This window comes from Columba livia, chromosome 5 (genome assembly GCF_036013475.1).
Source record: "Columba livia isolate bColLiv1 breed racing homer chromosome 5, bColLiv1.pat.W.v2, whole genome shotgun sequence".
In the NCBI taxonomy this organism is placed as follows: Eukaryota; Metazoa; Chordata; class Aves; order Columbiformes; family Columbidae; genus Columba; species Columba livia.
Genome location: NC_088606.1, coordinates 50,814,638 through 50,841,909, shown reverse-complemented (window position 1 = coordinate 50,841,909; position 27,272 = coordinate 50,814,638). Strand labels below are relative to the sequence as shown.

Below are 27,272 nucleotides of genomic sequence, written 5' to 3'. Positions count from 1 at the left end.
TTGCTCCCTGCTTCTTTTTGCCTCAACAAAGGCTTATGCAATTATGGAGAACGTATAGGTATATGTCTGCCCTTATTGCCTTGTAATTTAGAATCTACTAGCCCATTTCAGACAGATTTGGTAGTGAAAAGATAAAAAATTTAAAGAACAATTAGCTAGAGGAAAGGTTCTGGAACAGTCCCTACATGTGTTCTCACTGAAGGAAACATTGTTATGTGGGCTCAGCTGTTAGCACAGAATTCACACTAGGCACAGCCCTTTACAAATATAGTGAGTTAATAATTCTGGAAAATGTTTTAGTTTTAGCTTAACATCTATAAAATACCAGTCTGTGAAAAAAAACAGACTTTGTTAGTTCCATATATCCTAAGACACTGTGACTTTTCTAAAGATATCTCTAATTACTGTAAAAGCAGCATTAAAGGGGAAATAGTCTCAATAAATGCGTTATTATTAGCCAAAAATGTTTTGCAGCACATCTGCCAACAAATCCACAATCTCTATCCCTTCTTTCCCATGTCATACATTAGTTGCTTTAATTGTTTTGAGAGTTTCATTGCACTTTGGTACAAATGGGCGGGGGGGGGGAAGATGCCTTGGAAATACTTGAATTGATCAGTATATACTTGAATAATTATACTGACCTTCATAAAACTATTACCATTAAACTGTATGGATTCAGCTGGTCAGTATCCATTTGTGGGAACTACAAAAAGTGAATTGTTCTTTCCCTTTGTTACTTCTGTCAGATTTGTCCCTCACCTGATCAGTTATTGCTATCTTCTGATCCTCATGGTTGTTCTAAACATTACTGAAAGCAAAAAGAGCTAAGAAGAAAACAACATTGGTGGATCCTCCACATACACACTCAACTGTGTTTCTCTACTTGACATCTAACATTCATTATCCATTAACAGAGAGCACAGGCTTATCAGCAATGCTGTCTGTCATGTCAGAGTATCAGATGTGCTGCTTTCAAAATTACGAAAATACAAAGTTATGATAAATCACAAAACCCTGAACTTCCAGAAATTTGAGATGGATCTGCCAGGTTCTTCTCTTTCTAGTGAGTTCCTCAATGATTAGTGTGGCAGCAGGACTAGGGGATGATCATCCCCTTATACTCAGCACTGGTGAGGCCCCACCTCAAATACTGTTTTCAGTTTTGGCCCCCTCATTACAGAAAAGACATTGAGGTGCTGGAGAGAGTTCAGAGAAGGGCAACGAAGCTGGTGAAGGGTCTGGAGCACAAGTTTTATGAGGAGTAGCTGAGGAAACTGGGCTGTTTAGCCTGGAGAAAAGGAGGCTCGGGGAGACCTTATCACTCTCTACAACTACCTGAAAGGAGGTTGTAGCATGGAGGATTTTGGTCTCTTCTCCCAAGTGGCAAGTGATAGGACGAGAGGAAATGGCCTCAAGTTGTGCCAGGAAAGGTTCAGTTAGAATATTAGGAAACTTTTCTTCACAGAAAGGGTTGTAAAGTAGTGCAACAGGCTGCCCAGGGAAGTGATAGAGTCATCATCCCTGGAGGTGTTTAAAGATGTATAGATGAGTCTCTTAGGGACATGGTTTAGTGCTAGATTTGTTATGGTTGGACTCGATGATCCTAAAGGTTTCTTCCAACCAAAATGATTCTATGCTTCTCTGATCAGTAGAGGTTTACCCTCAAAACATCACGGTTATATTAAAATGTATAGTAGAATATCTAAGCTTTAAAATAAATGATAAGACAATAGATCAGATACAATAAGGGTGAATAAAGGTTTTATAAACAAGATCTTCTTTGCTACCTGCATGCTGGCAGAGTAACATCAGCCAGCTGGATGGATTTGTGAGTTGCAATAAACTCTGTATAATTTCTTCTAGTTCATAGTTTGGTTTTGTTTTGTTTTAATTTAATCTCTGAGGTCCTTTTACTGTTTCTCTCAGCTTTCTTTCTGCTTAACTACAGGATCCACTCATTTCTTGCTGCCAATTATTTTTTTCAACAATTATTATTTTCTGAGTATGCACAGTTAAGAGGAAAGAAGTACACTTCTACTCTCCCCCAGGTGTCCTATCTAACTCAGTTACTCCTTACTTAAAGGAATAATAGCGTATAGACTGAAAACATGGAAATAAAACTGATATGGTCTCTCACAGGCAACCATACCCCATTTTTAAACTTATTTATGCCTCTTTGGTCTGGCCACAAATGCATAGAATTAAAGCAAAAGACATTGCCAGTAATAATAATAATAAAATAATAATAATAATAAAGACCTGCTGGAGTATGAGGAGAAAAACAAACAGGAAACTGCGCAAGCAAAGTGAAATTTAGTGAGGTACAGTTACTTACATACAGGGAACTTAGGTGCTTAGATGCCCAGCATTGTGGCACCCAGCTTTCAATTATCCGGCTCTAGGAAAGGAATTCATAATGCCAAGTTCAGTTACTGAACTTAGTAAGTACTGCATGGCAGTGAAACAAGATACATTCATGATTCCAAGAACAGGTACAGATTTTTTTCTCTTTGGAGAACATTCAAAATGTAGAAACATAAAGATCCCCTTTTAGTCTTGCTTAGTGGAATGTGAGCCTCTGCTAGGGACTGCCCAATACCTTGCAAGGTGTGTTAAAAATTTGGCTACATCCTCACATATGTGATTTCCTTACAGGTAGCCACAGGTCTTCTCAATGGCAGCATATACTCTGTCAACTACTTGCAGCAAACCCTTGGATCAGTCCTGCTAAGCCTACGAGAAAGAGAGTCAATAGGAGATGGGAATGCAACATGGAAAATTATAGATTTCATTACAGAGAGTCTGGAAACAAAACTGATTTTTCATGCCCTCATGCCTTATCTCTGTTGTTCCTGCCATTTAGAGGTATAAACTAGAAGCATTTAGAGGTTGTGAGAGATGAACAGCATGTTATGAAATAACAGAAAATCTGATACTGCATGGATGTAATTTACTTAAGGTGCTGTAGTTTAGTTATGTACCTTTTAGATTTGGGGCAGTTTATACATGAAAATGTACTGTGTTTCACGCAGTCCTATGAGATGAAAAAAAAAATAAAAATCACCACTCCTTAAGTGAAAGCTGGAGGATTCAGAGGTGTTTTGTGACACTAAAAAGTGGGACGACACATCCCTTTTTCCTGCTCTTTAGTCTATTTGGATCCAAATGTGCTAGTGAATACCAGTTTTCTTTCTGAAGTCCTTGCTAGAATTTAAATCTGTGTGATTTAGTGCACAAAGTGTAACTGTTTTTAGCACTTGACAGAGAGACCATACATCCAGTTCACTGGCAAGACTTTTGTTCAGAGGAAAAACACTACTATTTTTCTTTTCAGTGCTGAAGAATGTTCCTGGAGGTCTTAATAGCACAAGAGAGTATGAAAGAGATGGACAGATCAGGAGAAAATAAGGTAACCTTCCAGTTCAGCTTCTTGGAGATTGCACCAAGCTGTAACCAACACAGAAAGTAGGTCACAGAAAGGCTTCTGTCGGGAAGCATGCTGCCAGGACATGCTAGGCTTGCCACTACATCACATCTGTTTTTATCAAGTCTTTTGATATGGTATTTTGTCCCTACAAGCAGCCCATGAAATAACGGGGTTAAATCAAAACTCATGCTGCATTAAAAATAGTAGCACAGCCACATTCTATGTAAAAACACGAATTGCAGAAGGTCAAACCAAACATAACAACAATCTCAATTTAAAACATAAACTTTTATTTTAAAGCTTGAACTTCTTTCTGTGCACCTGGGGTTAGTAATATTGCTTGCTCTCTGCAGCCTTCTCCATATTATTTTTTCTCCAGGCCGGCATATGTATTTTGGCCCAAACTCGCTGCTTACCTAGACCACTTGCTACAGCTTGGAAAAAAACAAGAGGCTCTCTAGAGGAATTTACGGTTAGACCCTGACGAGCATTTGCTTTCCTCGGGTATTGATGAGCACCAACGCAGTCCGCGCTCAAGGACCACCCAGCCAGCGTCTCCTCAGGCGGGGTCGGCTGGGCAGGCAGCGTCGGCGGGGCAGGCAGCGGCTCCCGCCCCTCTCGCCCCGCCTCGGGGGCCGGCACCAAGAGACAGCCACTTCCCCGGGCTTGCCGGCGCTGCTTCGCCGCCATGTTGGCGCAACCGGCTCATTACCACTCATCCCCCGCCTCTCTCTCTCCCCCTCCTACTTCTCCCTTCGCCGTCCCGCGCGCCCCGTCAGCCGGCGGGGCGGGGCCGCCTCCTGTACTTCCGAAGCGGCGGCGGGCGGTAGGTGGTGGCAGTGGGCTTCTGAGTGCTGTCCGGGGAGAGAGACGGGGGCGGGCGGTGAGGCCGTGGTGTGGTGGCCCTCGGCTTGCGCCGCGGCCGCGGTGAGGGGGTGAGGCAGTTGAGGGTGGTCCCGGGGGTCGGGGGTAGGCCTGCTTAGGGGGGGCCTGCTGGCTTGGCAGGCTGGCGGGCTGCTGGCGGTCTCTGAAGTCTGTAGGGAAAGCTTTGCTATCTAGAGAGTCAGACGAGTATGGCAGGCAATTCTTAACTGTCAAAGTAGAGCACCTTACAAGAGGAAAGGCAGAGATGTTTACACAAGTTAGAAAGGGGGTTGTTTTCACACCTGAATTTAGCTTGCTGATTTAATTTGACAACACATTAACAGTATGCTCCCTGGGCTCCATTTACTAAGTGATGCAGACTCCTGCAGCAGTAGTTAGAATCTAGTTTCTTCTTTAGAAATAAAGTATAAACATTAACTCTGATTTCCAAATAGTTACTGTGCTAGCCTCTGAGATTATTTAATTTATTTGGTTGGTTCTCTTGGACAGAGTAAATCTATGCCAGCTTTCTCCATTTTTGAAATAAAGGTGCATTTAAAACAGCTGACTAAAATTGAGTTACCTCTTGTGGTATACTCAGGTTAAACAACACGTGTGAGCTAGAGAGAAGCCTGGGCTTCAGATCAGTTTGTCATAAGATGTTTTAAACCTTAAGTTGTCCATAGTATCAGTTGAACAAGAACACAGAGTGAGTCTTCAATTTTGCTTGTGTTTTGTAGTGATACAAAAAATAAACAAGGAGTGCCAGGCTCATAGAGTTCTACTCAGTTTACTTAGTTTGAGGAGAATTAAAAAATTATTAATGAAGATTTGCAGAAGAAAAACTTGATGGGGATCTGGTTACGTAAAGCTTGCAGAAATTAATATTTATAGTTTCCATAAAGAGCATTTAAAGTTTGACTAATTCATCTTCATGTAGTAGAGTGATCCTGTCTACCTGTTTTTCACTAAACTGATGTTGTTAAAGAACAGATTATTAAAACAAGGTTCCAACCAGAAGTCAATATTGGACTGTCACTGGCAAAAACCATTTTAACACAGGCTCACTGCTTCCTATAGATCCAGGAGTGGATGATGACTTAACAATAATTGGCAGATGGATATGATCATGTCAAGGAAATGAGCACATTTTGATGTCTAATTAGAGTTCAGTGATGGTTTTTTAAAGTCCTGTGTTTCAACTGTTAAATGTTAACTTCTCTTCAGGGAAATGGATGCTGTTGCTAATTGTTTCTGAAAGTGAAATCAAACACCTCCAAATCAATACATACCAGCTTCTGGAAGAATTGATATCCTGTCCAAATAGTTAAGATTTGTATTGACTGTTTGGACTCTCAATTGTTCCTCTTCGCAAGAGTTTATAGATCCTGCCAAGCTAGATGGAACAGTATAGATGCTATCAAGAGCAACCTGCTTTGTCTGATTTTTTAGGATGTGGAAAACAAGGGGGTTACCAGTAACCTTGAAGTCAAAGTAGAAACCTAACACAATAATAGTGAATTTCAAATGTTGGAGCAATTTAGCTTGTATCCCTCTAGATCCAAGAAGTATTAGAAGGCTTTCTGCTTTTATTTTGCAGTCTTTGTAAGAACTGACTAAAGCCTTCAAATAATTTTGTTCATGAGTTTTTTTATGCTTTTTGTTATTTGGTGCTAGTGGCATTGTTTTTTCCAAGCACTTCTCCTACCATCATCTTTCTGCTTTGTTCCCTAATCACATACTTCTCTCTGCTTTCCTGCAGTAAATATCTGCTATTTCAAACCTCACAGCCAGCCACATCCAAATATGCTTAAGTTTATTAGGTTGTTGACCTAGTCTCTGCATTACCACTGATGGTGTCAAGTAACTGCTGTTTCATTGAGTAAACTTCCATTTAACATTTCACAGTCTTTCTGCCACCGTATTACTGCCACAGTACTTTAGAGCTCTCGGTCTGCTTTTGTGGTATCCTTGGCCTGATGTTTTGTACAGAAGCAAAACACTAAAACTTTGAGCAGCACTTGTTACCAGTGCCAGGTGAACAAGAAGCCTTGTAAATATGACTTGAGGAAATGAACTCTTAAGTCTTTAAAGCGGGTGATAGAAATGTTAATTCTTCAGAGTAATACAGGAAGCACGAATATTTTTTAAGTTTGATAAAACTTCAGAAAACTCTGGGAAAGGTGACCTTTTTTTTTTTTTTTTTCCTTCTTCATTAGGATCTCGTAATTATGAGAAGCAGCCTGAATACAGATCTAGAGCAACTAGTTTGTTATAGATGAAAGCTAGTCCCAGTTTGATAATTAGGAGTTCCAGAATTAGTAACAGGTTGTTTTTCTTCATTCTGGTATTTTATCTCCTTTAACTATGGTTCCCCTAATGCTAAATATTTTTTCACTGTTTTCTTCTTATCCACTTCTGGGAATTAGGCTGGAAAACCAATGCAACTCATGAATGGGTAGAGGTTGAAAAACAAGCTCTGGCTGTAATTGAAATTTTTTTGGTAAAGTCTTTCCTCTGACAAAACTAAGGTGTGATAGATGAGTAGCACTGAACAGTACTGTTCTCTGTTAATTCTCTATTCTTTTATCTGGAGTGGGGACAAACTGTCAAAATAATTCTTCTAGACCAAAAGGACTCGTATATTTTTTTTAACTCTGTGTTTATCAGTAACTTGGCAAGGAATTGAAAGCAAAGCTCTCGCCTGTTAAAGACATATAGCTGTAAGCATATAGCTCTAATTCTTTCTGTCTCTTAATTAATTTGTGGCTTGCTGAATGGGTTAGGCAGGAGCAGAAACAAATGGTATCTCTTATTTGCTATAGGAAAGATAAGGTGGTACTATAATTGTTCTGGGCACTTCGGCTGTAAACTGTTTTACTTCTTTAGAGCTTCTTTAGGACACTTTAGAAAGTGTCCAACCCACATTCTCTGTGATACACCTACTAAAACAAGGGACAAAAAAACATGTTTGAGCCTAGGAATCTCTTAAAATACTCTGCTATTTTGCTGCCAGAACAAAACCACTATGAATACAGTATTGCCTTAATAAGTCTGATTTTAGAGGGCAGAATATAAGACAATTGCTCGACTTTTCTTAGACAAGAGAACTGAATTAAACTTCTATTCTTCTGTTCACAGAGATTTGAACCTGTATGTTTTCAGGGCAGGAGAATTTGACATGGGGAAATCTACCATGAGGCTTCTCTGTACTTCACTTTCTCTTACCATGGTTTGCTGGCTAGCTGAAGGTACCTTGTCAAAAACAGATGCAAAGAAAGGTGCTACAAAAAAAATGGAAGAAAAGGTAAGAAAAATAACTGAAATGCTCATCGTATCTAACATGTGCGGTGAGCTAATTGAACTTTGGTGAAGTTAAATGTTAAAAGCAACCATGCATTTCTGTTGAAGCTTATGCTCATAAATAAGGCTACTTGAAACTGTCCTTTCCTTCAGCTTTTATGAGTGTCACAAATGGTTCACTCTGTGACAAATATGATGTAGACTTCTGGAACTTTATCCACTGTGCAGGCCTGCAGAAAGAGGAAGCTTTTGTCCCCTCTCCAATACCTAGAGGAGACATATTTCCATCCCTTTGGAAAGAGGGGGCAAGGAGCAGTAGTTTGGGTCAAGAGTGCTAGATCATTTCCTGGTGGAAGGGAGGGTGTTCTCAGCCTTGCCAATGGGAAATCTGTACCCTGATAAGATCTGAAGAGCCTTCTAACCAGCAATTTCTTTTTAGGCAGAAATGGCTCAGAGTCCTGTGCGATCTGAGCAAGCAGAGCCAACATGCTGAATTCTCTGTTAATTTGCTGAGCATGTTCTTGTTTCCTGCCTGTTTTAGTTCAAAACTGCAAGAAGGCACAGCAGTGCAAGAGAAAGGGTGTGTATGGAGAGCGAGTATATTTACCAATGCATATACCGAGTATATGTACTTAATGCTGCTAAAGCACATTAAGTAAAAAAGTAGACATGTTCAAAATCCTCCCCTTAAATTTTAAGTATAGTTAATCCTTCCTCATGCAGATACATCTCTCATTGTTCTTATTGCTTGCTTGCTCAATGTCTACAGGAAGAAAATCTACTCTGCAGGTAGTGAGGATAATACAAAGTGTTAAGACAAGGCTTATCCCTGAAGTCCTTACACTGAATCAATAGACGATTTCTGCATACTCACCATGCATGCTTTATTAGGTCTTCTCACTCTTTTTCTGTCTGCTAAAACTATTTGTGCTGTTTTAGTTGAAGCAGATCTTCCTTAAAGAAAGATGTTCAGAACCTTGGCCTTGAATAACCACAATGCGGCACACTCAGTTAAAAATATATCCAGTTTAAAACTCATCTTCAAATTCTTGGTTAAGAACTCCTGACCCCTTTTTATCAATTTAGGGTTAACATGCCAGAAAGCACTGACTAGAGAGCAGAGCAAAGCACCATCAGCTATGGTGAATGATGTTCTTTAATCTTACTGCTTCTTGATTTTGTTGTTGTTTATATGCTTTTTGCCTTGCAAACAAAGTTTACTGATGATGACAAATAATTTCTGAGCACTTTCCTGTTTCAGTTTTTAATCAAACTGCTCTGCATCCTTTAAAAGGAGTGCTCTGAGTTTAATTATGTGATTTATTTTTTTCCCCCCTCTCTTTTTGAAGTCTGTTGCTATTGAAAGTGGTTACTTCATACAGCTGGTTGTAAAAATTGTTTTCTCCCCCCAGATGCTGCATTCTGATAAAAATGTGCAGGACCGAGGACTGGTAGTTGTGGATCCAAAGGCAAAGGATATTATAGTGGAACACAGAAGTTACTGCTCCAAGAAGATGAAGGAAAGACATTTCTCAGGAGATGTTTTGGGATATGTTACTCCTGTAAGTTCATACAAAGAATAAAATTGGTGCTTTGAATAAACATGCAGCAGACTCTGCTAATCTACAATCTTCCATCCTTGCTTTAAAATCATTTTTATAATGATGGACCTCCTGGTCAAATACAATCAAATAGCCAGAGGATTATTAGAGAGCAGGCTTGGGATTCAGGTGGTCTCAAACCTTTGTTCTCTCATCCATCTCCTCAAGGATGTCTAGGTCATACTGTTTGTGTTCTCACTGCTGAAACAGAGATGGTAGTATTCTCTTGTCCTTGATGAGCCAGGAGAAGTTGCAGTAAAGTCAGAGCAGGAAGGCTGCTAAGTGTTCTCATACTGTGCAGCTACCAACTTGAACCTTTTAAATAAGCAGTAACATTTTTATGCTGCTGTCAAACTGATCTCTTTTGCTATCAAGTCTTACTATTATTCAGAGCATCCTTTCTTGAATAATAATGTTTCTTCCTTTTGTTTAGAGAATGCTTTTCACATCTTTCAGTCTTACACTGGTGAGAAAAAGAGAAACAGGTGCCCAGTAAGTTTTCACCTTTCTCAAGTTCTCTTGAACATAAATCCCAGGTCTATAAATGCAAAACCATGATGGAATCTGCATGCAAATTCCTGTGGTTTAGGTGAATTTGCACAATTTGAAGACTGCTTTTCATGTAGCTGTCAGAGTTTCATGAGCACTTTCTTATTTAAATAGAAGTAATGTCCCAGGAGGTTTCCTCAAACTGATAAATGGGAGTCTAGCAAATGATTACGTTTGTGTAAAAGAATTTGTATGGGTCAAAAGTAAAGTGAATTGTATATCTTGCTTTTGAGGCTCTCACTTTTTGGTTTTTTTTATTTCTTTGTTTTGCAAGTGGAACAGCCATGGCTATGACATTGCTAAAATATTTGGAAACAAATTTACACTAATCTCACCAGTCTGGTTACAAGTGAAAAGAAGAGGAAAGGAAAGGTTCCAGTTCACTGGGCTCCACGATGCTGATAAAGGTTGTTATTTTAATTTTTTTTGCATATGCATTGCAAGTAAGATTACTGGTTTTGTTGCAGACTGGGTAGCTTTGGCAATAAATGCATATGGGTTTTTCTGGCCCTGCCTCATTGTGAAGTACTTGCTTCTGTTACATTTTTGGGGGCGTTTTCTTCAGAGTGAACTTTTTTCTGTCCCTACCTGCTTCCACATGTGTGCATAGCTTATCTGTTTAAAGAAAGATTGGCTCTTCCACTAGGCTGTCTGTCGCGGAGGCACCCCGAAGTTAGTTTAGGTGAACAACAGGGTCCAGAACAAACTTTTATTCGGTAAAGAAGGTGCAGCAGATTAACTGGTATAAAATGGGGTTTTAGCTCTCCAATAGTGACATAAATACAGGTTTGAGTATCAGTCGAGGTAATTATTGAGGTGGAGCAAATAATAACAAAGGGAATTCACAGTGTGCGTTTACGTGGCTCACCAAAGACAGTGCCAGAGCCGTCCCTGACTCTAGGAAAAGTATTCATTTGCCTGGATCTGGCAAGGAATTATTAAAGAAAATACACGTGCTTATATTTAAGCATGGAATAATCAACTGCCCAAGTGGCAAGGAATTATTTCACTCACCTAGACGTGGAGATGAGGCAAACAGCGTCCCTGCCCTGGGAGGGCTCTTGACAGCAGCATTTGACCCGTGCTCTGAGAGGTCCACACAATGGGCGGCAAAACCTTGGTGGGAGAGGTCCCGTTTTTAAAGCCTTGTCAGATCTGACTGTGGGCATTCCAGAAGCTTCTCTGCGCCCCTACTCTGGTTGTGGGGTGCCCTGATGCTCCTTGGCATCAATGGGTTCTGGGGTCAAACAAAAGAAGCTGTTACCCCCATTGTGGGAAAGGGTGGGGATGTGTCTGCACCTTCCATATCGAAGGGAAAATTGGGGGGAGGGGGGTAGAGAGGGGGCGTGTGCATCTGCCACACAGTCTACAAAACATCTCTTAAAACAACAATGGGACAAAGAATCTGTGCAGGCAGACATAGTCTTTGGTGTTTGTACTGTGTAGTTGTTTACCTGTTATATTTTTTTTTTCCCCTGTCTGCAAAAACCTTTGGGTGAATTTGTTTTGGGAATGGAAGATACGTTTAATCTGAAGAGAATTTTTTCCTTCACTGCAAATAAACTGGCAGCAAGTTCATATTTTGCTAGTATCTTCTTAAATAATAACTAAATAATTTATGGTTTTGACCTTGATTGAAAAATTTGTCTGTGGAACCTCATTTGAAACAGCTATAATTCTTACCATGTTGCTGCGTACTAACAGATTCATTCTAGTGCAATGACTGCCAAGAGGAGTGGATGGTACACTTGAAAATACCATCTTAGAAGAAAAAAAAAAAAAAAAGAAAAAGTGACTACAAAAGTGTTGTTCTGAGTAGGCAGTAAGATAGTTTCCATGATGAGACAAGAACTTACTAGCAGAAAGGCACTGGGTAGGGACTATAGTAAGATTGTAGTAAATGCTAGTTATGCTGTGGTGGAGGTGAATAGCTTCAAATCCTGTGTATCAAAAGATGTTCCATCTGTGGTGGTTATGAGCTAGCAGCCTGTGGCAGGAAGACAGGTATGATGGAACTATGCTACATTATTTGAGGAATGCTTGAAAACACGTTATTGTCAACATCATTTATGTGTTAACAGTTGTTTTCTTACTTCATACTGTTTGACAGACTGGATGAAAGATGTCAGAAAGAACTCCAAAACCATCAGAATAGGTGAGCCTCTGTTTTATGTTTGTTTGCTTTTTTATCATCTTTAACCGGTAGCAGAACAAAAGAAGGCTTTGTTCCTGGTGTATATGCGAGAGAGGGAGGTTACCGTAGCATAGTTCTCTGAAGACAGAAGTCTGAGAAGAAAAATAACAGCAGTTAACTGCAGATAGTTAAGTAACTGAAGTGTTGATCATGTTGGTGCCCTAATGTTTTGTCTTTAGTTCTTATCTCTGGATAAACGCTGTGTCAGAGGGCCCTCTCCGAGGAGTACTTTGCATATGGCACTACATGCTTACCTGGGAGAGCAGTCTTCAGACTTGCTGTTCTGGGGTTCTGCTTAGTTAAAAAGGAAAAAAAAAAAATCCAAATGTGAGTCAGTCAGATTTTCTTGTATGATTGTAAGAAAGGTCCTCCTTGGGCTTTTCTCCCCTTGAAGCTGGGAACTCAAGGGATGTGCTACAGTGTGTCTCCTTAGTGAAAACGGCAAACATTTCTATAGAGATCATACTGTGCTACACTTCTCACATTTGTCTATAGCAAGAATCACAGAATGTTAGAGATTGGAAGGGACCTCGAAAGATGATCTAGTCCAATCTCCCTGCCAGAGCAGGAACACCTAGATGAGGTTACACAGGAAGGTGTCCAGGCAGGTCTTGAATGCCTCCAGAGTAGGAGACTCCACAACCTCCCTGGGCAGCCTGTTCCAGTGCTCTGTCACCCTCACTGAGAAGAAGTTTCCTATGGAACTGTGAAACCTTTTTTGATTCTGAAGGGAGAATGAAATTTGAAATGCATTAAAAAAGTAGAGTACTCAGATATTTTAAATGACTTCAGCTGCCAGATGATAAAGCCTTTGAAATCTTTCTAGACTCTTCTAAAATACTCTTACATCCTTGGTAGTTAGAAATGTCTTAGACATAGCTCTGTATAAGTTGTTGGCTTTTCCAGTGTGCATGGTCATCAACTGTTCCAACAGCAGTTTTGCTGACTAAAACCAATGTTTTTAATGTTTTCAGTGTGTCATTAGAAAAAGAAATTGTGTGAGCTTGAGTGCCCATGTTTTCCAAAATAAAAAATTGTCATAGGGTCTTGAGATGAGTAGAAGACTGAAGTGATATAAGGCTGTGTACAAAAGAGTAAATTACAGTCTGACGTGAACTTTTCCATCTTGTGGTAGAAGAGATGCACAACTTCCAGAAAGATTGCTGTATCATGTTGGTGTCCTTTTAAGACTTGGGACCTTAAGTGATAGTTCAATTAAGATAGTTCAATCAAGTGAAGGTATCTTTTTAAAACTTCCTGATCATTGATTAAACATAAAATGAAGAATGTTCTACAGTGTCAATTTATCTGTGCTGCTGAAGTTGGCCAGAGTGAAAAAGCACTTATCTCAGTCATGGGATATGTTGTTTAGTGGCATCACTGCTTGTACCTGCTGTATTCTTTTTCTGCAGAAATACTCCAGTGTCAATAATAAATTCTTAGTTTTCACTACTGACTGATGACTTTGATTGATAGTGCCTCGAATTTTGTTTGATGGATGGACTTACCAGGACTTTGAGAGTATTTTTGGCAGTGAAGATGAGATAGAAGAGCTTTCCAAGAACATGGTTCTGCTAGCCAAGGTAAAAGTTTTTGCTAATGCTTATAAAATAGTGTGAGATGATATTTGATTCCTTTTGTAATGGGTATTTTCCCATTTCCAGTAGGTGTATATTCTACAAAATAAAAATCTGCTGAAAACAATAATGAAGTGGGATTCTTAAGAGTGTGTCATAGTATGTGTCCAATTCCTATAAATATGAAGTATAGCAACATTTAAGTGCAGTTAACTACAAGTCTAAAGTGAAGCTGTGTAAGTCTGATCAACATAACCTTGCGTGCTATAAATTGTGATTGATAAAGTCTGTTCCAAATAGCTGACAGGCTGAATGTTACTGAGGCAGTAGTGGATACTTTATAAACTTCTCATAGAGGTTGCCTAGTGAGCAGACTGCTTTCTTTTATATAAATCTATTCTATATAAATCTATTAAGCAAGGGCTAAACTGATTAGTGGTGTGATTGATAGGCAGAAAAAGGGTCAGGCATGCAAGGAGTGCTGTGTTCTGTGTTACAGGAGTACATTCAGGCTCAGTGTGCTAGTTAGTGAGCCACTTTAAATATCAAGAATAACTCTGGATATCTGTTACTGTAGAGTTCTGCTTGGGTCTCATAAACCATTTTTTTTCAAATGGTTTGGAGACTGGGGAGAGGATAAGAGGTTTTACTTTTAAGGAATGGTTGCTTTTTGCTAAGGTTTTCTGGGCAGCCTCTTAGCTAGTGGCTTTAGAGCTATGCATGTGTAGGGACAGACAAGTTGCACCCAAAAGACATTGAACTTTAGGGGTTGATTCATGACAGCCTCCTTAAAGACTGTCAGAATAAGTTTTCTCACTTGCTACATGATATAAAGAAATTTTAATGTACTCTAGAGGAATATGGATATAAACTGCATAGTTTCTTAAAATTTATAACTGATAGATCAATTTTAGATCCTTGGTAACAGTTGACCTGTTAAGGAAACAGTGCTCAAGCGCAACAGTATGCTTCATGATGCTAAACATAAATTATCACAAGTGAGATTAATTGTGGAAGATGTTTGGAATCATGCCTATGCCAAGTCAGCATTTACATCTTTAGATGTAAGAGCTCATGAGTTTTTTGCCAAGATACATGTGAATGTGTATCAAATGATTTGTTTAACAACCATCTTTCATTAATGGCTGAATTTTCCCATCCGATATTGGTTTATCCTGTAAGAGTAAAAGTAATGGATAACTAATAGAGATTTTCAACTTTTCCTTGTTGGTTAATTTGTGCTTCTCTTACACTTCTTCATGAAAAGCTGCACTGAAGACAAAGCTGGTAAATGAATACAAAGTATGTTCCATCTGTAATAGTACAAGAAAAACTACAGTGATTGTGTGCTTTGGTACTGTACCATCATCTCTGATACAAGCCTAATGAACAAGCATGGTGATTAACTGTATATTGTTATTAATTGTCTTTATTTAGAATGAAAATTTTGATGGTTTTGTAGTTGAAGTTTGGAGTCAGCTGGGAAATCAGAAGCAAACGTGAGTATAAGTCTTCAGGATGCAAGTCCTAAAAATCAACTCTTTTAAAGCATCTTTTTAATTTGTTCATGTTGATTCAAATTTGTCATTATAAATAAATGCACTTCATTCTGGGACAACTGAAGATTGTTCTACTTTGAATGAAGTAGGATAATGTACTCCACTCTACATAAACTCAAAGATTACAGAATAATCTTCATATTAGACCTAGCAGAACACATTAGCCTTTCATACTACCATTCTGCGAGATGTTACCGTTCTACAAGGGTGCGGAGGGCACCGCAATTGTGTTGCTTACTCAGATGTTGACCCTGGCCTTTGTTACAACATTGATTGGTTTGGATTACTGGGTGAAGCTTGAAATTGTGGTATGCTTTCAGAACCACCAAATTTGAGTTGATTAGGAAACCTTTCAGACCTCTATTTAGAGATCTTTTAGGCATACTGAAACTAAAACCAAAATCCCCAACCTGAAGCAAATCTAGGGAGAAATTGGCTTCCAGTTCTTGCAAGCACAACTTTGGAGCAGTTGATTTCACCTTTTGGTAGCTCTGCTATGAAGTTTCAGCGAGTCTGAATTTACTGTAGCTGCGAAAAGGAAAGGGCTGTTTCCTGGCATGTTCTAACCTGTTTTCCTTGAACAAAAGCCCCTTGAATGTCTTAAAACCTTTGACAGAGTCAAGACAAGGCAAGCTCAAAACTGCTGCTTTGGGAAGAAATGGTAGAATGTGTGGTGAAATGAATGAGGCACTGCAGCAATCTGAGGATTTTGTCTTAGTTGCCTCAGGAAATTCAGGCATCCATTCCCTAAAGCATAGTATTCCTACCAGCTGTCTATTGCCTGAAATGTCTGGGGGAAAATGTTGATAGCTTGAAAGCAAGCTCCACAGAAGGTAGACTTCATTATGGAAGTCTTTCACCTTTTAGAAGTGGTTACAGGTTATTCCGTTTAGGGCAAATGTTATTGACCGGTGGCATATAATAGTTATTTCTGGAACTGAGTATGCTATTAGTGGACTTGTACCTTTTCCCTATAAAATCAACACTTGGGAGCAAAGAATCGAAACTGCAGAGCTTTGTCAGCGGCTCCACCATTTGCACTGGAATGAATAATCCTTAAGATAATGTTATTGCTCATAATTAGGTAATTTGTGAGGTTGTTCCTAAGAGTCTATACTGAGTTCTGAATCTATTGTAATGTCGTAATAAGACAGCCAACAAGGTGATCTAAGCAATTAGTAACTGAAAGCTGGATGTAGTGGTCAATTTATCTACTGTGTTTACTGTATTTTAGTAAAATTGATGTTTTTCCTATTAGTTAACTTACATTCATGCAAGACAGACTGTATTACTGTAATTTTAAGACTCACTGAAGACCAGTTTAAGCACACTAGCATCAAAGTGCTATAGTGCAAATGACACGCATGAAAAAACATGGGATTTTTTAATTAGCTCCAGGGTGAGTTTACTTTTGACATGGTAAAAATGTTACGCTTTGCCAGGTGTGATGCTGGTTCAGAACAGCATTACTTGACCCATCTTGTGTGGTTACAAACTTTATACTATAGGAGGTACTGCTGTGTAGTTGTTCTAGCCTTCAGTACAGTGTGTTATTTAGGTGAAGTATAGAAGCACCACTTACATATTCACTGTCTGTTATTGATAGACATGAGTGGGAAGTGTTTTCCGTAACTTCAGAGCAGGAAAGTGTTATTCTCATAGAGCAGAATGGTAACTGCCTCCTTTGCTCTGAACCAGTAATATTTGATCATATATGGCCACCTATAAGCAAGATTTAAGGATTATCATAACCAAAAATGTGAAAGATGATATTTGGCAGGAAAACATGAGTAGGAAAGAAAAGTTAAGAACTGCAGATTTCCCTCCTCTTCAAGACTAGTTTTAAGTGCTTCATTGTAACTGTTCTGTGTTTTTTTTTCCTCTCTTTATTGCTACTCCCCTAGAAATGGTTAGAGTGTTTTAAGTTGCAAAATACTTTGTGTTGAGCTTGCCTCCTCAGAGGTAAGCATTCTGAATAAGGCTAATATAGGCAGCAAGCTGAAGCTAGACTTGCGTGTGGAATAACAGTTGGTTTGTGAGAGTAGAAACATATAATTACATTAAAAATTTCTCTCCTGATGCTTGTAAATTGTGGACCAGTGTCTTCATTTTGAGATTAAGTCAATTTATCTGTCACTTGCTCTAAAACTGGATAGCTTGGGTATCCAGTGCCCATGTGGCTTTCCCTATCAATGCTTTTTGCAGTGAACAGGTGCTTTGACATATCGTCAAATTAAGTGAATGTAGCACCTTAGCAAGCCTGTTTTTTTGTTGCACATTGAGTGCTTACTTTGGGATCTGTTACTTTCCTTTTGACTAGCAGATTTGTTCTTGATAAATGGGTAAGCATAGATGGTCTTTTGCTTCATTGTCCCTGCCAGAAAAGAACTGGAGCAGCCTCTGACCTCTTTAGCCCACAGAGTGGCAGCATTGTAACATGATTAATACCTGACCGATCCTGTCAGGTTGTGGTTTTTTTGAAAATTACTAACACCAGTAGTAAAGCATGTTCTTAACCTTGGAAGGCTGTGGGTCAGCTGACAGGTGTCAACAGAGATGACCCCTAATACTTCAGAGATGTGAAGTGTTCATAGAACAGCAATTGTGTATGCTCCATATAAAGCATCTGGATTAACTGTTGGGTACATAGAGTAGGCTTCCTATCTCAGATGCTTCAAGGTCAAACACCTGAAAGTAGCTTAACCGGCTTCTAGGTAAAGGAACAAAAGATCATAATGATACTCCTAGGAACAGTTAGTCTGTCTTCAAATTACTTTCAGAGCTGTCTGACAATACAAGGAGACCTGCCTAGCTAATACATTTTATTATTTAGTGTGAACCTGGTTTAGTTTAAAAAGAAAATTAAGTATCAGGCTTTTATTTTTCTGAAATAAAAGGAATAGTCTCACAGAAGCAGTTAGCAACAGGTTATTGAGACTCAATATAGGTGCATAAAAATATCTGGGGATATGCTGCAGCTTGACTTTTGAAATGACAGAGCAGTGGTATGGATCTAAGCAAAAATGTTTCACTTAGAAATATTTCTAGTTTTCATTTTTCAAAACCTAAATAAGTGGTTATCTAGCTATTAAATGAATAAATAATAAAATGGCACTCAGTTATTCTAGTGCATCATTTTGTTTATCTGTGTTGAGGGAAAAGCTGTGGAAATCATTCCTGTCATTTTTTAACAGTGCTTTTGAAAAGAGCCATGATCTTATCCAGTGCACTACCTTAGTGGTGCAGGAATACTTAACACAGCACAGGTTTCTCTATCAGACTTAAAATGACTAGGAAGTGGGATTTGCTTATGAAACATTTGTGCTTGATATGGTGTTATAGCTATGAAATCAACATCCCCTCTTAAAGACAATGTGCAGTGATACTTTTTAGTGAAGTGCAGCAATATTTCTTGAGGCAGGTGGGTTTGCAAAAGAATCTGAAAACCTGCAAATTAGTGTCCTAAACTCACTAATAAATTGGATTATGATTTAAGAACTACTTCATATATCAGAAATCGGGATTAATTGCAGCTAACAGTCTCTTTTTTAGTGGACCTCAGCTGAGCAAGCGTCCCCATGAGATACCTTTTTTCAATAGCTGAATATGAATTATTGTTGGATTAAAATGACATGATGACATCTTCATAACATATGCTCTCCCCCTTGGTTTGATGTTGGGGCTTGAAACACTGAGTTGCCTAGAGACCTTGTGGCAATTAAATTTTGTAAATCATCTCCAAATAACTGTGTTATCTCTGTGCAGAGCTTCTGTAACCCATTATTCCTGTGACCAGCCTCTTTAGGAACCTGTGATCACTAAGCATTTTTAAAATGAGGCAAATTTAGACACTTCTCTGTCAGTCCTTTGCATGTTTCTAGAAAATCTTGATTTTTTGGGGTATTCACTTCAACATTATAAATGAATGAAAATTATTCCTGCAAGGCCTGTGGAGTTATCTAAAAAGAGTCTTTGGTTTCCTGTTTATCCTGGCTGGCATTACAGATGAGGTGAGATGCTGCTCAGAAGTTATGTTGCTGTCATCCACTAAGATGTGAAATTCTGTGGTTTCAGGCTCAGCATTTATCTTCTATTTTACATCTTCTTAAGCAGAACTAACTTAATCTGGTTTTGTCTGTTTTCAAGAACAATAAAAATGTTCTGATCTGGTTTGGGGTTAGAACTGCTCTATAATTCTCAACAGACTTTAGTCTTAAATTATATCAATCCTTTGTGCTGTTTTCTTTTGCATATTCATTCAAATGTTGATTTTACCAAGACATCATGTGCCTAAATATAGCTGCCTAGTTTCATATTAGATAGCCTGACTGTTAATGTAGAGTCCTAGATGCCTAAAGTCTTACACAGCAAACCCGTATGCATGCTTTGTATACCTTTGGGTGTATAAAATGACATTAGGTTCCTATATTTAGGTGTCAAAATACTACCTGTTCTATCTGAAGAACCTGAATTGTCTTGGTATGTGTGTGTGTGTACCTAAGTTTTAGGGGCTTTATATTGACCAATTCGGGCTCTTGTAGACATCTAATGCAGATACTTTGAAGTACCCTCTATAGTACTGATACCTACTTCTTTCCTGTGATTTCTGGGAATAGAATTCTAGATACACAAATCACAGTGAGGTCAAATTTAATGTGAGATGAAAAACTGCATCTAACTGGTACTGCTTCCTCTCATGCCGACTATCACTGCATAGTGAAAAAGTATTCAGCTTCCCATCTTTTATTCTAACACATAGATTTTTGTTAGGAGACTAATTTTCTAAATCAACCAAGGTATCCTATGTGGATGATACCTCAATTGTAATGTTTCGCTGCTTGTTATAGCTTAAACCTGCTTTGTAATTAAATCACCGTCTTTCAGATAAAACTTTCTTGACTGATTTTGCAATAAAATATTCCAAGTTATTCATCCTGTGGCATTTAAGTTTAGCAGTGTACATGGCAGAAATACTGAGATAACTGAGCAAGCAAAATTGTCCTGCTTATTTAGTTAACTGCTAGACAGAATGATGCCTCACTTGCTAATCTCAGTTGTGGGTTTATTGTTGTGGGTTTTTTTCCCCAGGCACTTGGGTAATGATGTGAAAAAGGCATGAGTCTCATAAGAATCTCACAGCATATATAAAAGTGCACACATTATTCTGATCAGTCTAGCATTAGCTGATAGATGGCACTGCCATCACACAGAATCATTCTAAAAAACAAGATTTTTTTCTTTTGGTATCATGCAGAAGATGACCTTCAGACATCTTATTAATGCTGGTAGGAGTATAGGAGCAAAAAGCTCTTCTGGCAGTTCTATCCTTCATGTTAGTCCCTGAAAAATTAATCTATTAATCAAAGATTTGCCGTAATTCACTCTAGTTTCTTGGTATTAACTAGGCAATGAAATGGCACAAAAGGGCAATTTCTTCTTGAAGTAGACAGCTTTATTCTGTCCAATTTTCTTGACAAGGCATAAATTTTAGGGAGTACTGACTACCAACTTGTGCAAAAAAGTATCTGAAGTTTGAAAGTTGCAGAGTTCTAAAGGATCATGTAACTGAAGGGAGGGATGTAACAGCCTTAGGTGTCTTCTGCAAGGCTTTTCAAATATACCTACAGCCCACTCTTGTGCACTGAAGTAAACTGTACTGCAAGGTGTCCCAAACAAAGTATACCAATGCCAGGAAAAGGCAGTTTTCCCTCAGACTTTGGGTGATGAAAATTTGGAGGTCTGCGTACTTTCTGGGGGACAAGATACTTTGAAATCATGAACTCTTGGAAAATTGACCTAACAAATGGTAGTGGTAATAGAAGGCCTGAAATAGTAGGAATGAAGTAGACCTTATTTAGCTCAAGATAAAGCCTTAAAGCTGCCAATGTTTTAGTAACTACTTGGAAGTTAAATTTGACAGTGGCGAAGTCTCTGGTAAATATTTAATGAAACCTTTTTAGGAAGACCGATTCTATTCCTGTTTTCCTGTACCTCATTAAAATGTTTTAAATGTCAGTAGCTTTTATTTCAAAATTACCTGTGGTAGTATGGGAGACTATTGTGTTTAAAACACTAGAAAGCACTGTTGGTACACAGTAAAGTTTTAATTTATAGCACACAATAAATGAACATTCTGCTATTGCTGTTTCGGGGAGAGGGGAAGAGTACACTTTGATTTACATAATCTGTCTTGGCTGACAAATGGAAGTGAGCCTAAATTAATTATTTAACCATTAGTCCTGTCTGATTTCCTAGAAGGTTTTCAGGGCCCAGAGACCTGGTTTGACCTGTTAGTGAGGAGATGTTTACCTGGGTTCCTTAAGCAAGAATCTGCATTTGTCCAGCTACACGGTGGGACAGTTCACATGACTGGAATGTGGTCATGGATGGCTATGCCCTTTTCAGGAAAGACAGGCCAGCCAGGCGTGGTGGTGGAGTTGCTCTCTATGTGAGAGAGCAACTACAATGTACTGAATTCTGCCCAGGACTGGATGACGAGCGAGTTGAGAGTGTATGGGTCAGGATCAAGGGGCAGGCTGGCAGGGGTGACACTGTTGTGGGGCGTCTGTTACAGGCCACCAGATCAGGCTGAGGAAGTTGATGAGGCCTTCTATGGGCAGCTGAGAGTGGCCTCACAGTCACAGGCCCTGGTTGTTGTGGGGGATTTTAACTTCCCTGCTGTTTGCTGGAAGGACCATTCAGCCAGCCAGCCACAGTCCAGGAGGTTCCTCCAGTGCATTGATGATAACTTCCTCATGCAGATGGTGGAGGAGCCGACTAGGAGAGGTGCACTGCTGGATCTCATCCTCACTAACAAGGAGGGTCTGGTCGAAGCAGTAAAGGTTGAGAGCTGCCTGGGTTGCAGTGACCACGAGATGGTGGAGTTCAGCATCTTGGGTGGCAGGAACAGAATAGCAAGTAGAATTGCAACCCTGGACTTTAGCAGGGCTAACTTTGGCCTTTTCAAGAAATTGCTGGGGAAAATCCCATGGGCAAGACTGCTTGAAGGAAAAGGGGCCCAAGATAGCTGGATTGCATTCAGAGATTGCTTCTTCCACGCTCAGGATCAGAGCATCCCCACACGAAGGAAGTCAAGGAAGGGAGCCAGGAGGCCTGCGTGGTTGAATAGGGATCTGTTGGGTATGCTCAAGCAGAAGAGGAGAGTTTACAGGTCATGGAAGCAGGGGCTGGCCACTTGGGAGGAATATAAGGCTGCTGTTAGAGGATGTAGGAAGGCAGCTAGGATAGCCAAGGCCTCCTTAGAATTACAGCTGGCGAGAGGGGTCAAGGACAGCAAAAAGAACTTTTTCAAATACATAGCAGATAAAACTAATACCAGAGGCAATGTAGGCCCACTGATGAACGGGGTGGGTGCCCTGGTGGCAGAAGATACAGAGAAGGCAGTATTACTGAATGCCTTCTTTGTCTCTGTCTACTCTGCTGGAGGCTGTCCTGGGGAGCCCTGTACCCCTGAGACCCTGGATGAAGCCAGGTCAATGGAGGAGTTTGCTTTAGTCGATGAGGACTGGGTTAGGGAGCAATTAAATAGTCTGGACATCCATAAATCCATGGGTCCAGATGGGATGCATCCGCGGGTGCTGAGGGAGCTGGCTGAAGTCATTGCTGGACCGCTCTCCATCATCTTTGCCAAGTCTTGGGAAACGGGGGAGGTGCCCGAGGATTGGAGGAAAGCAAATGTCACTCCAGTCTTCAAAAAGGGCAAGAAGGAGGACCCGGGTAACTATAGACCGGTCAGCCTCACCTCTGTCCCTGGGAAAGTAATGGAACAGCTTATCCTTGGTGCCATCTCAAGGCATATCAAGGATAAGAGGGTTATTAGGGGCAGTCAGCATGGCTTTACCAAGGGTAAGTCATGCTTGACCAACCTCATAGCCTTTTATGAGAATGTAACAAGGTGGATGGATGATGGCAGAGCGGTGGATGTGGTCTACCTTGACTTCTGTAAAGCCTTTGACACAGTCTCCCACAGCATCCTCACAGCTAAGTTGAGGAGGTGTGGTCTAGACAATAGAGTAGTGAGGTGGGTTGCAAACTGGCTTAAGGAGAGAAGCCAGAGAGTGGTAGTCAATGGTGCGGAGTCTAGTTGGAGGCCAGTATCTAGTGGAGTGCCTCAGGGGTCAGTGCTGGGGCCAATATTATTCAATATATTCATTAACGATTTAGACGAGGGAATAGAGTGCACTGTCAGCAAGTTTGCTGATGACACTAAGCTGGGAGGTGTGGCTGACACACCAGAAGGCTGTGCTGCCATCCAGCGGGACCTGGACAGGCTGGAGAGTTGGGCGGGGAATAACCTGATGAAATTTAACAAGGGAAAGTGTAGAGTCCTGCATCTGGGCAGGAACAACCCCAGGTTCCAGTATAGGTTGGGAAATTACATATTAGAGAGCAGTGTAGAGGAAAGGGACCTGGGGGTCCTGGTGGACAACAGGATGACCATGAGCCAGCACTGTGCCCTTGTGGCCAGGAAGGCCAATGGCATCCTGGGGTGTATTAGAAGGGGGGTGGCTAGTAGATCGAGAGAGGTCCTCCTTCCCCTCTACTCCGCCCTGGTGAGACCACATCTGGAATATTGTGTCCAGTTCTGGGCCCCTCAGTTCCAGAAGGACAGGGAACTGCTGGAGAGGGTCCAGCGTAGGGCAACGAAGATGATTAAGGGAGTGGAGCACCTCCCTTATGAAGAAAGGCTGAGGGAGCTGGGTCTCTTTAGTTTGGAGAAGAGGAGACTAAGGGGGGACCTCATTAATGTTTATAAAGGGTGAGTGCCATGAGGATGGAGCCAGGCTCTTCTCGGTGGCCAACAATGATAGGACAAGGGGTAATGGGATCAAGCTGGAACACAAGAGGTTCCGCTTAAATTTGAGAAAAAACTTCTTCTCAGTAAGGGTGACAGAGCACTGGAACAGGCTGCCCAGGGAGGTTGTGGAGTCTCCTTCTCTGGAGACATTCAAAACCCGCCTGGACATGTTCCTGTGCGACCTCACCTAGGCGTTCCTGCTCCAGCAGGGGGATTGGACTAGATGATCTTTTGAGGTCCCTTCCAATCCCAAACGTACTGTGATACTGTGATACCTCTTTTCTTCCTGACTTCCTCCAAGTTGAAGCTGATTATTTTTTGGCCAGAGCTATACTGCTTGGATTTGGTGGCAGGAGGAGAGGAAATCACTGTTTTAATGAGGTCTGGTTTTAGTTAGGGTCAGGTCTGCTAGCTACAAAATAAAACTGATAATCTAAACTGCATTCCTGCCCCTGAATCAGGCCACAAATCTGTCCTTCATTTACAGATGCAGATTGTGGTTCTGTGCTGTATGCCCTTCTAGTTTTAAAATACGGCTGCTTTTGTTTTGTCACTGCTTTTGTGGGAACATTTTTACCCATGCTGGCAAACCACAAGTGTCTGAGATTGTGAGGAAAGGGGAAACCTTGAATTTAATACTCACTTTATTTTTCTTTTTTTCTCTGCATCTGGTTCAAAATAATCCCAACCGCTTTTCCTCTTATGCTTCAAAGCATTGCTATCTGGATAGCAGCATTTTAGGAACTGGGAAAGGTTTGTGAAGATGCAGAGTGGGAGTGAGGGTGTTAGAGCCTTGCTTTTAAATGAAGATTATATTGTCTAGCTCTGCACCTATACTGGGTTCTTTTGGCCTATTCTGCACCTCTTTCTATCCCTTCACCTTATAAATAATTAAATTTAAAAGTCAGCAAATGTTTTGGATGGTGTAGAGGTCTCAAAGTTCCTACAGCTAACCAAGGCAGCCAAGCAGAGAATAGAGATCCCTGCTGATGAACAGTGTAGAATAATCTCAGTGCCAGAGGAATTGATTCTTTGGTCAAATTTTTCTTGTATGTAGCATCTCTGACATCTCATAAAGGTGTGCACTCATACTGAAGTTTGGGCGTAATTAGTCAAAAAGATCACTTAGCTGTGAGACACAAATCAGTGGGAAAGAAGGCTTAGCTAGATTTGATATTGATTATAGTTTCTGATAAGATTATGTCATGTGGGTGCTGTGATGTATATGGTGGAGTCAATATATGTCTGTTTAGTTTAATGTTGTAATTTTGAATGAGTTCCTATGGAAAAGGATTGTTATTTGCTGTAGTTGATTTGTCTGAATAGTGACGTATCGTGTGGAATGCATATTATAAGAAAATGGGAGGGAAATCTGTTACTTTCCCAGAGCAAGAATGGTAGAAGTACCTGTTGTAAATAGACCAAAAGCTGATTCCTGTAATCTCATGTCTCTCCCTGGAAGAGAAATACGGGTGTCAGTGTGACAGTGTGACAGTTCATTGTCAAGAGCTGTTCAGCACAGCCAACTCTCAAATTGCAAGCACAAAATACTGATGGTATTGGGAAAGTGATAAAACTTGCTCTGTTTGTTTACCAGGATTTTGAGAGTAATGGCTTTTGTAGGGTCCTTAAGAAGTTTTCATCAGGCATCAAACCATTTCAGGGAAAATTAAAATACTTGGTTACCTTTGGGTAGTGTCTACATTGTGCAAGTCAAGCATCTTTACTGTGATGGATAATTATTTTGGAAGATCAATGATTTCAGAGGAATATCTCTAGAATGATACTGCCTTGAAAGGCCTGACAGTAGCAGAAGTTGTTTCTGAGACTTCAGGTCTAGTCCACTTTAAGTGGAATAAACAACTTGGGTGTCACTTCCTGCTTTAGCACTCTTAGCCTACTGGAATGGGTCATGTAGCTGCTTTCTACTCAGCTCAGGTTTAAGCATAGTTCTGCACAGATAAAGAAATAATATAATCTGTCTGACTACTTTTGTGGATCTGCCCTACCAGTGGGTAAATACGCAAGTTGGCTTCGTTCTGAAAAATCAAATGACTTAAGGAAGGCACGCAGAAGGGCCATATTTATAGTGCAAATTGAAGGTAATATCAGTCCTCTTAAGATAAAAATAGCCATAAAATATTTCTGCAATCTGCCTCTGGAGGATTTTCTATTAATATCACCCTTCAAATCAGGAAGACTGAAAACAGCTTACATGAGAATTTTTGAGTTTATTTTCCTATTGAAATGTTTAGAACATGGGTATCAATATCAGCTTTTGTGAAGGCCTTTAAATGATGCATATGGAAGATTATACTTACAGATATGGCATTGTCAAACATTTATTTTGTAGCTATACAGTAATGTATTGAGAAATGAAAGGACTATTTGTACAGAAAAAAAAACAGCAGCAGAAATGTTTCTAAATACAGGCCTCAGAAATATCCTTTGAAGATTTCATGTCTTGCTGTAAAAGCATCTTTACAAATTCTCAGATCTCACGTGTAGTAATACAGTGGCAACTTGAATCCATTTAACAACTGCTTGTGTCACAACAGTGTTTGGTTCTTCTATTGATTTAATTATTTTTACTGAATATGACCTCAAGTGGTGACCTACTCTGATAAGGTGTGCTGGTTTTACATGCTAACAATGCATTGTTAGATTAGAATTAAACTAGGAAATATTTTAGTCCCAAGGTGATGACCCTTTCCAATAAGACTATCATCAGCAGTTCAGTGTTCTTAGTCTTGAAAGAGGGTAAGCCTCTGATCAGTCTTCCTAATTTTTTCTGCTATGGTCATTAACTGCAAACTGTGTTTGGCTTTCTTGCCAGCTGCATCTTTTCAGTTATTTCTACTGCTACTTGTTAACTCGCTCTTGACAATATATAGCACTAGTCTTACTGCCTTTCTCTCTAACAATATATTTATATTTCAGGGAGTTGATTCACTTGCTCATTCACCTTTCTGAAGCTCTGCATGAAGCACAACTCAAACTCATACTGGTCATCCCTCCTGCAGTTGCAGCAGGGTAAGTATTCCTATTTTGAAGGCAGGTTCAGGATGATAAATACTTTCTTGTCTGATATACAATAAATACTTTCTTGTCTGATATACAATAAATTCAAAGCTTTGTTTATAGCCATGCAGCCTAAATGAATCAGAAATTATTTGAATTTTGTAGTCCTATCTTTATGCATGTTCCACTGAATAATCTTAGTAATTGTGCATTCATATATACCTCATAACTTTTTGCAGAGGGACCTCCTATTGTGGTGTTAACCCAAAATGTCTGGTAAGAACTTCCAGGAGAACAAGAGCAGAAACAGTTGTGGAGCTTAATGACTTGTTGCCAAGGAGTGAAAAGGGTTTCAT

At 39.9% G+C, this 27,272-nt stretch overlaps 1 protein-coding gene across 7 annotated transcripts in view; it reads left to right on the top strand.

The window, feature by feature from the left end:
* Positions 1-4,097: 4,097 nt before the first annotated feature.
* The window catches only part of CHID1 (chitinase domain containing 1), a 118,554-nt gene continuing 95,379 nt past the window's right edge, over positions 4,098-27,272 (top strand). For 4 of the 7 annotated variants that reach the window (XR_010473265.1, XM_065066062.1, XM_021296687.2 and 1 more), the window contains exons 1-7: positions 7,436-7,601; positions 9,010-9,159; positions 10,022-10,154; positions 11,858-11,902; positions 13,418-13,524; positions 14,956-15,017; positions 26,836-26,928. Coding sequence is in view for 6 of the 7 variants with exons in the window: in XM_065066062.1 (XP_064922134.1) it covers positions 7,476-7,601; positions 9,010-9,159; positions 10,022-10,154; positions 11,858-11,902; positions 13,418-13,524; positions 14,956-15,017; positions 26,836-26,928 (716 nt within the window). In the remaining variant the exon portion in view is untranslated. Of the gene's footprint in view, positions 4,257-4,337; positions 4,358-7,435; positions 7,602-9,009; positions 9,160-10,021; positions 10,155-11,857; positions 11,903-13,417; positions 13,525-14,955; positions 15,018-26,835; positions 26,929-27,272 lie in introns of those variants that run through there. The other 3 variants (XM_005509072.3, XM_021296683.2, XM_065066061.1) reach the window with 3 other exon arrangements.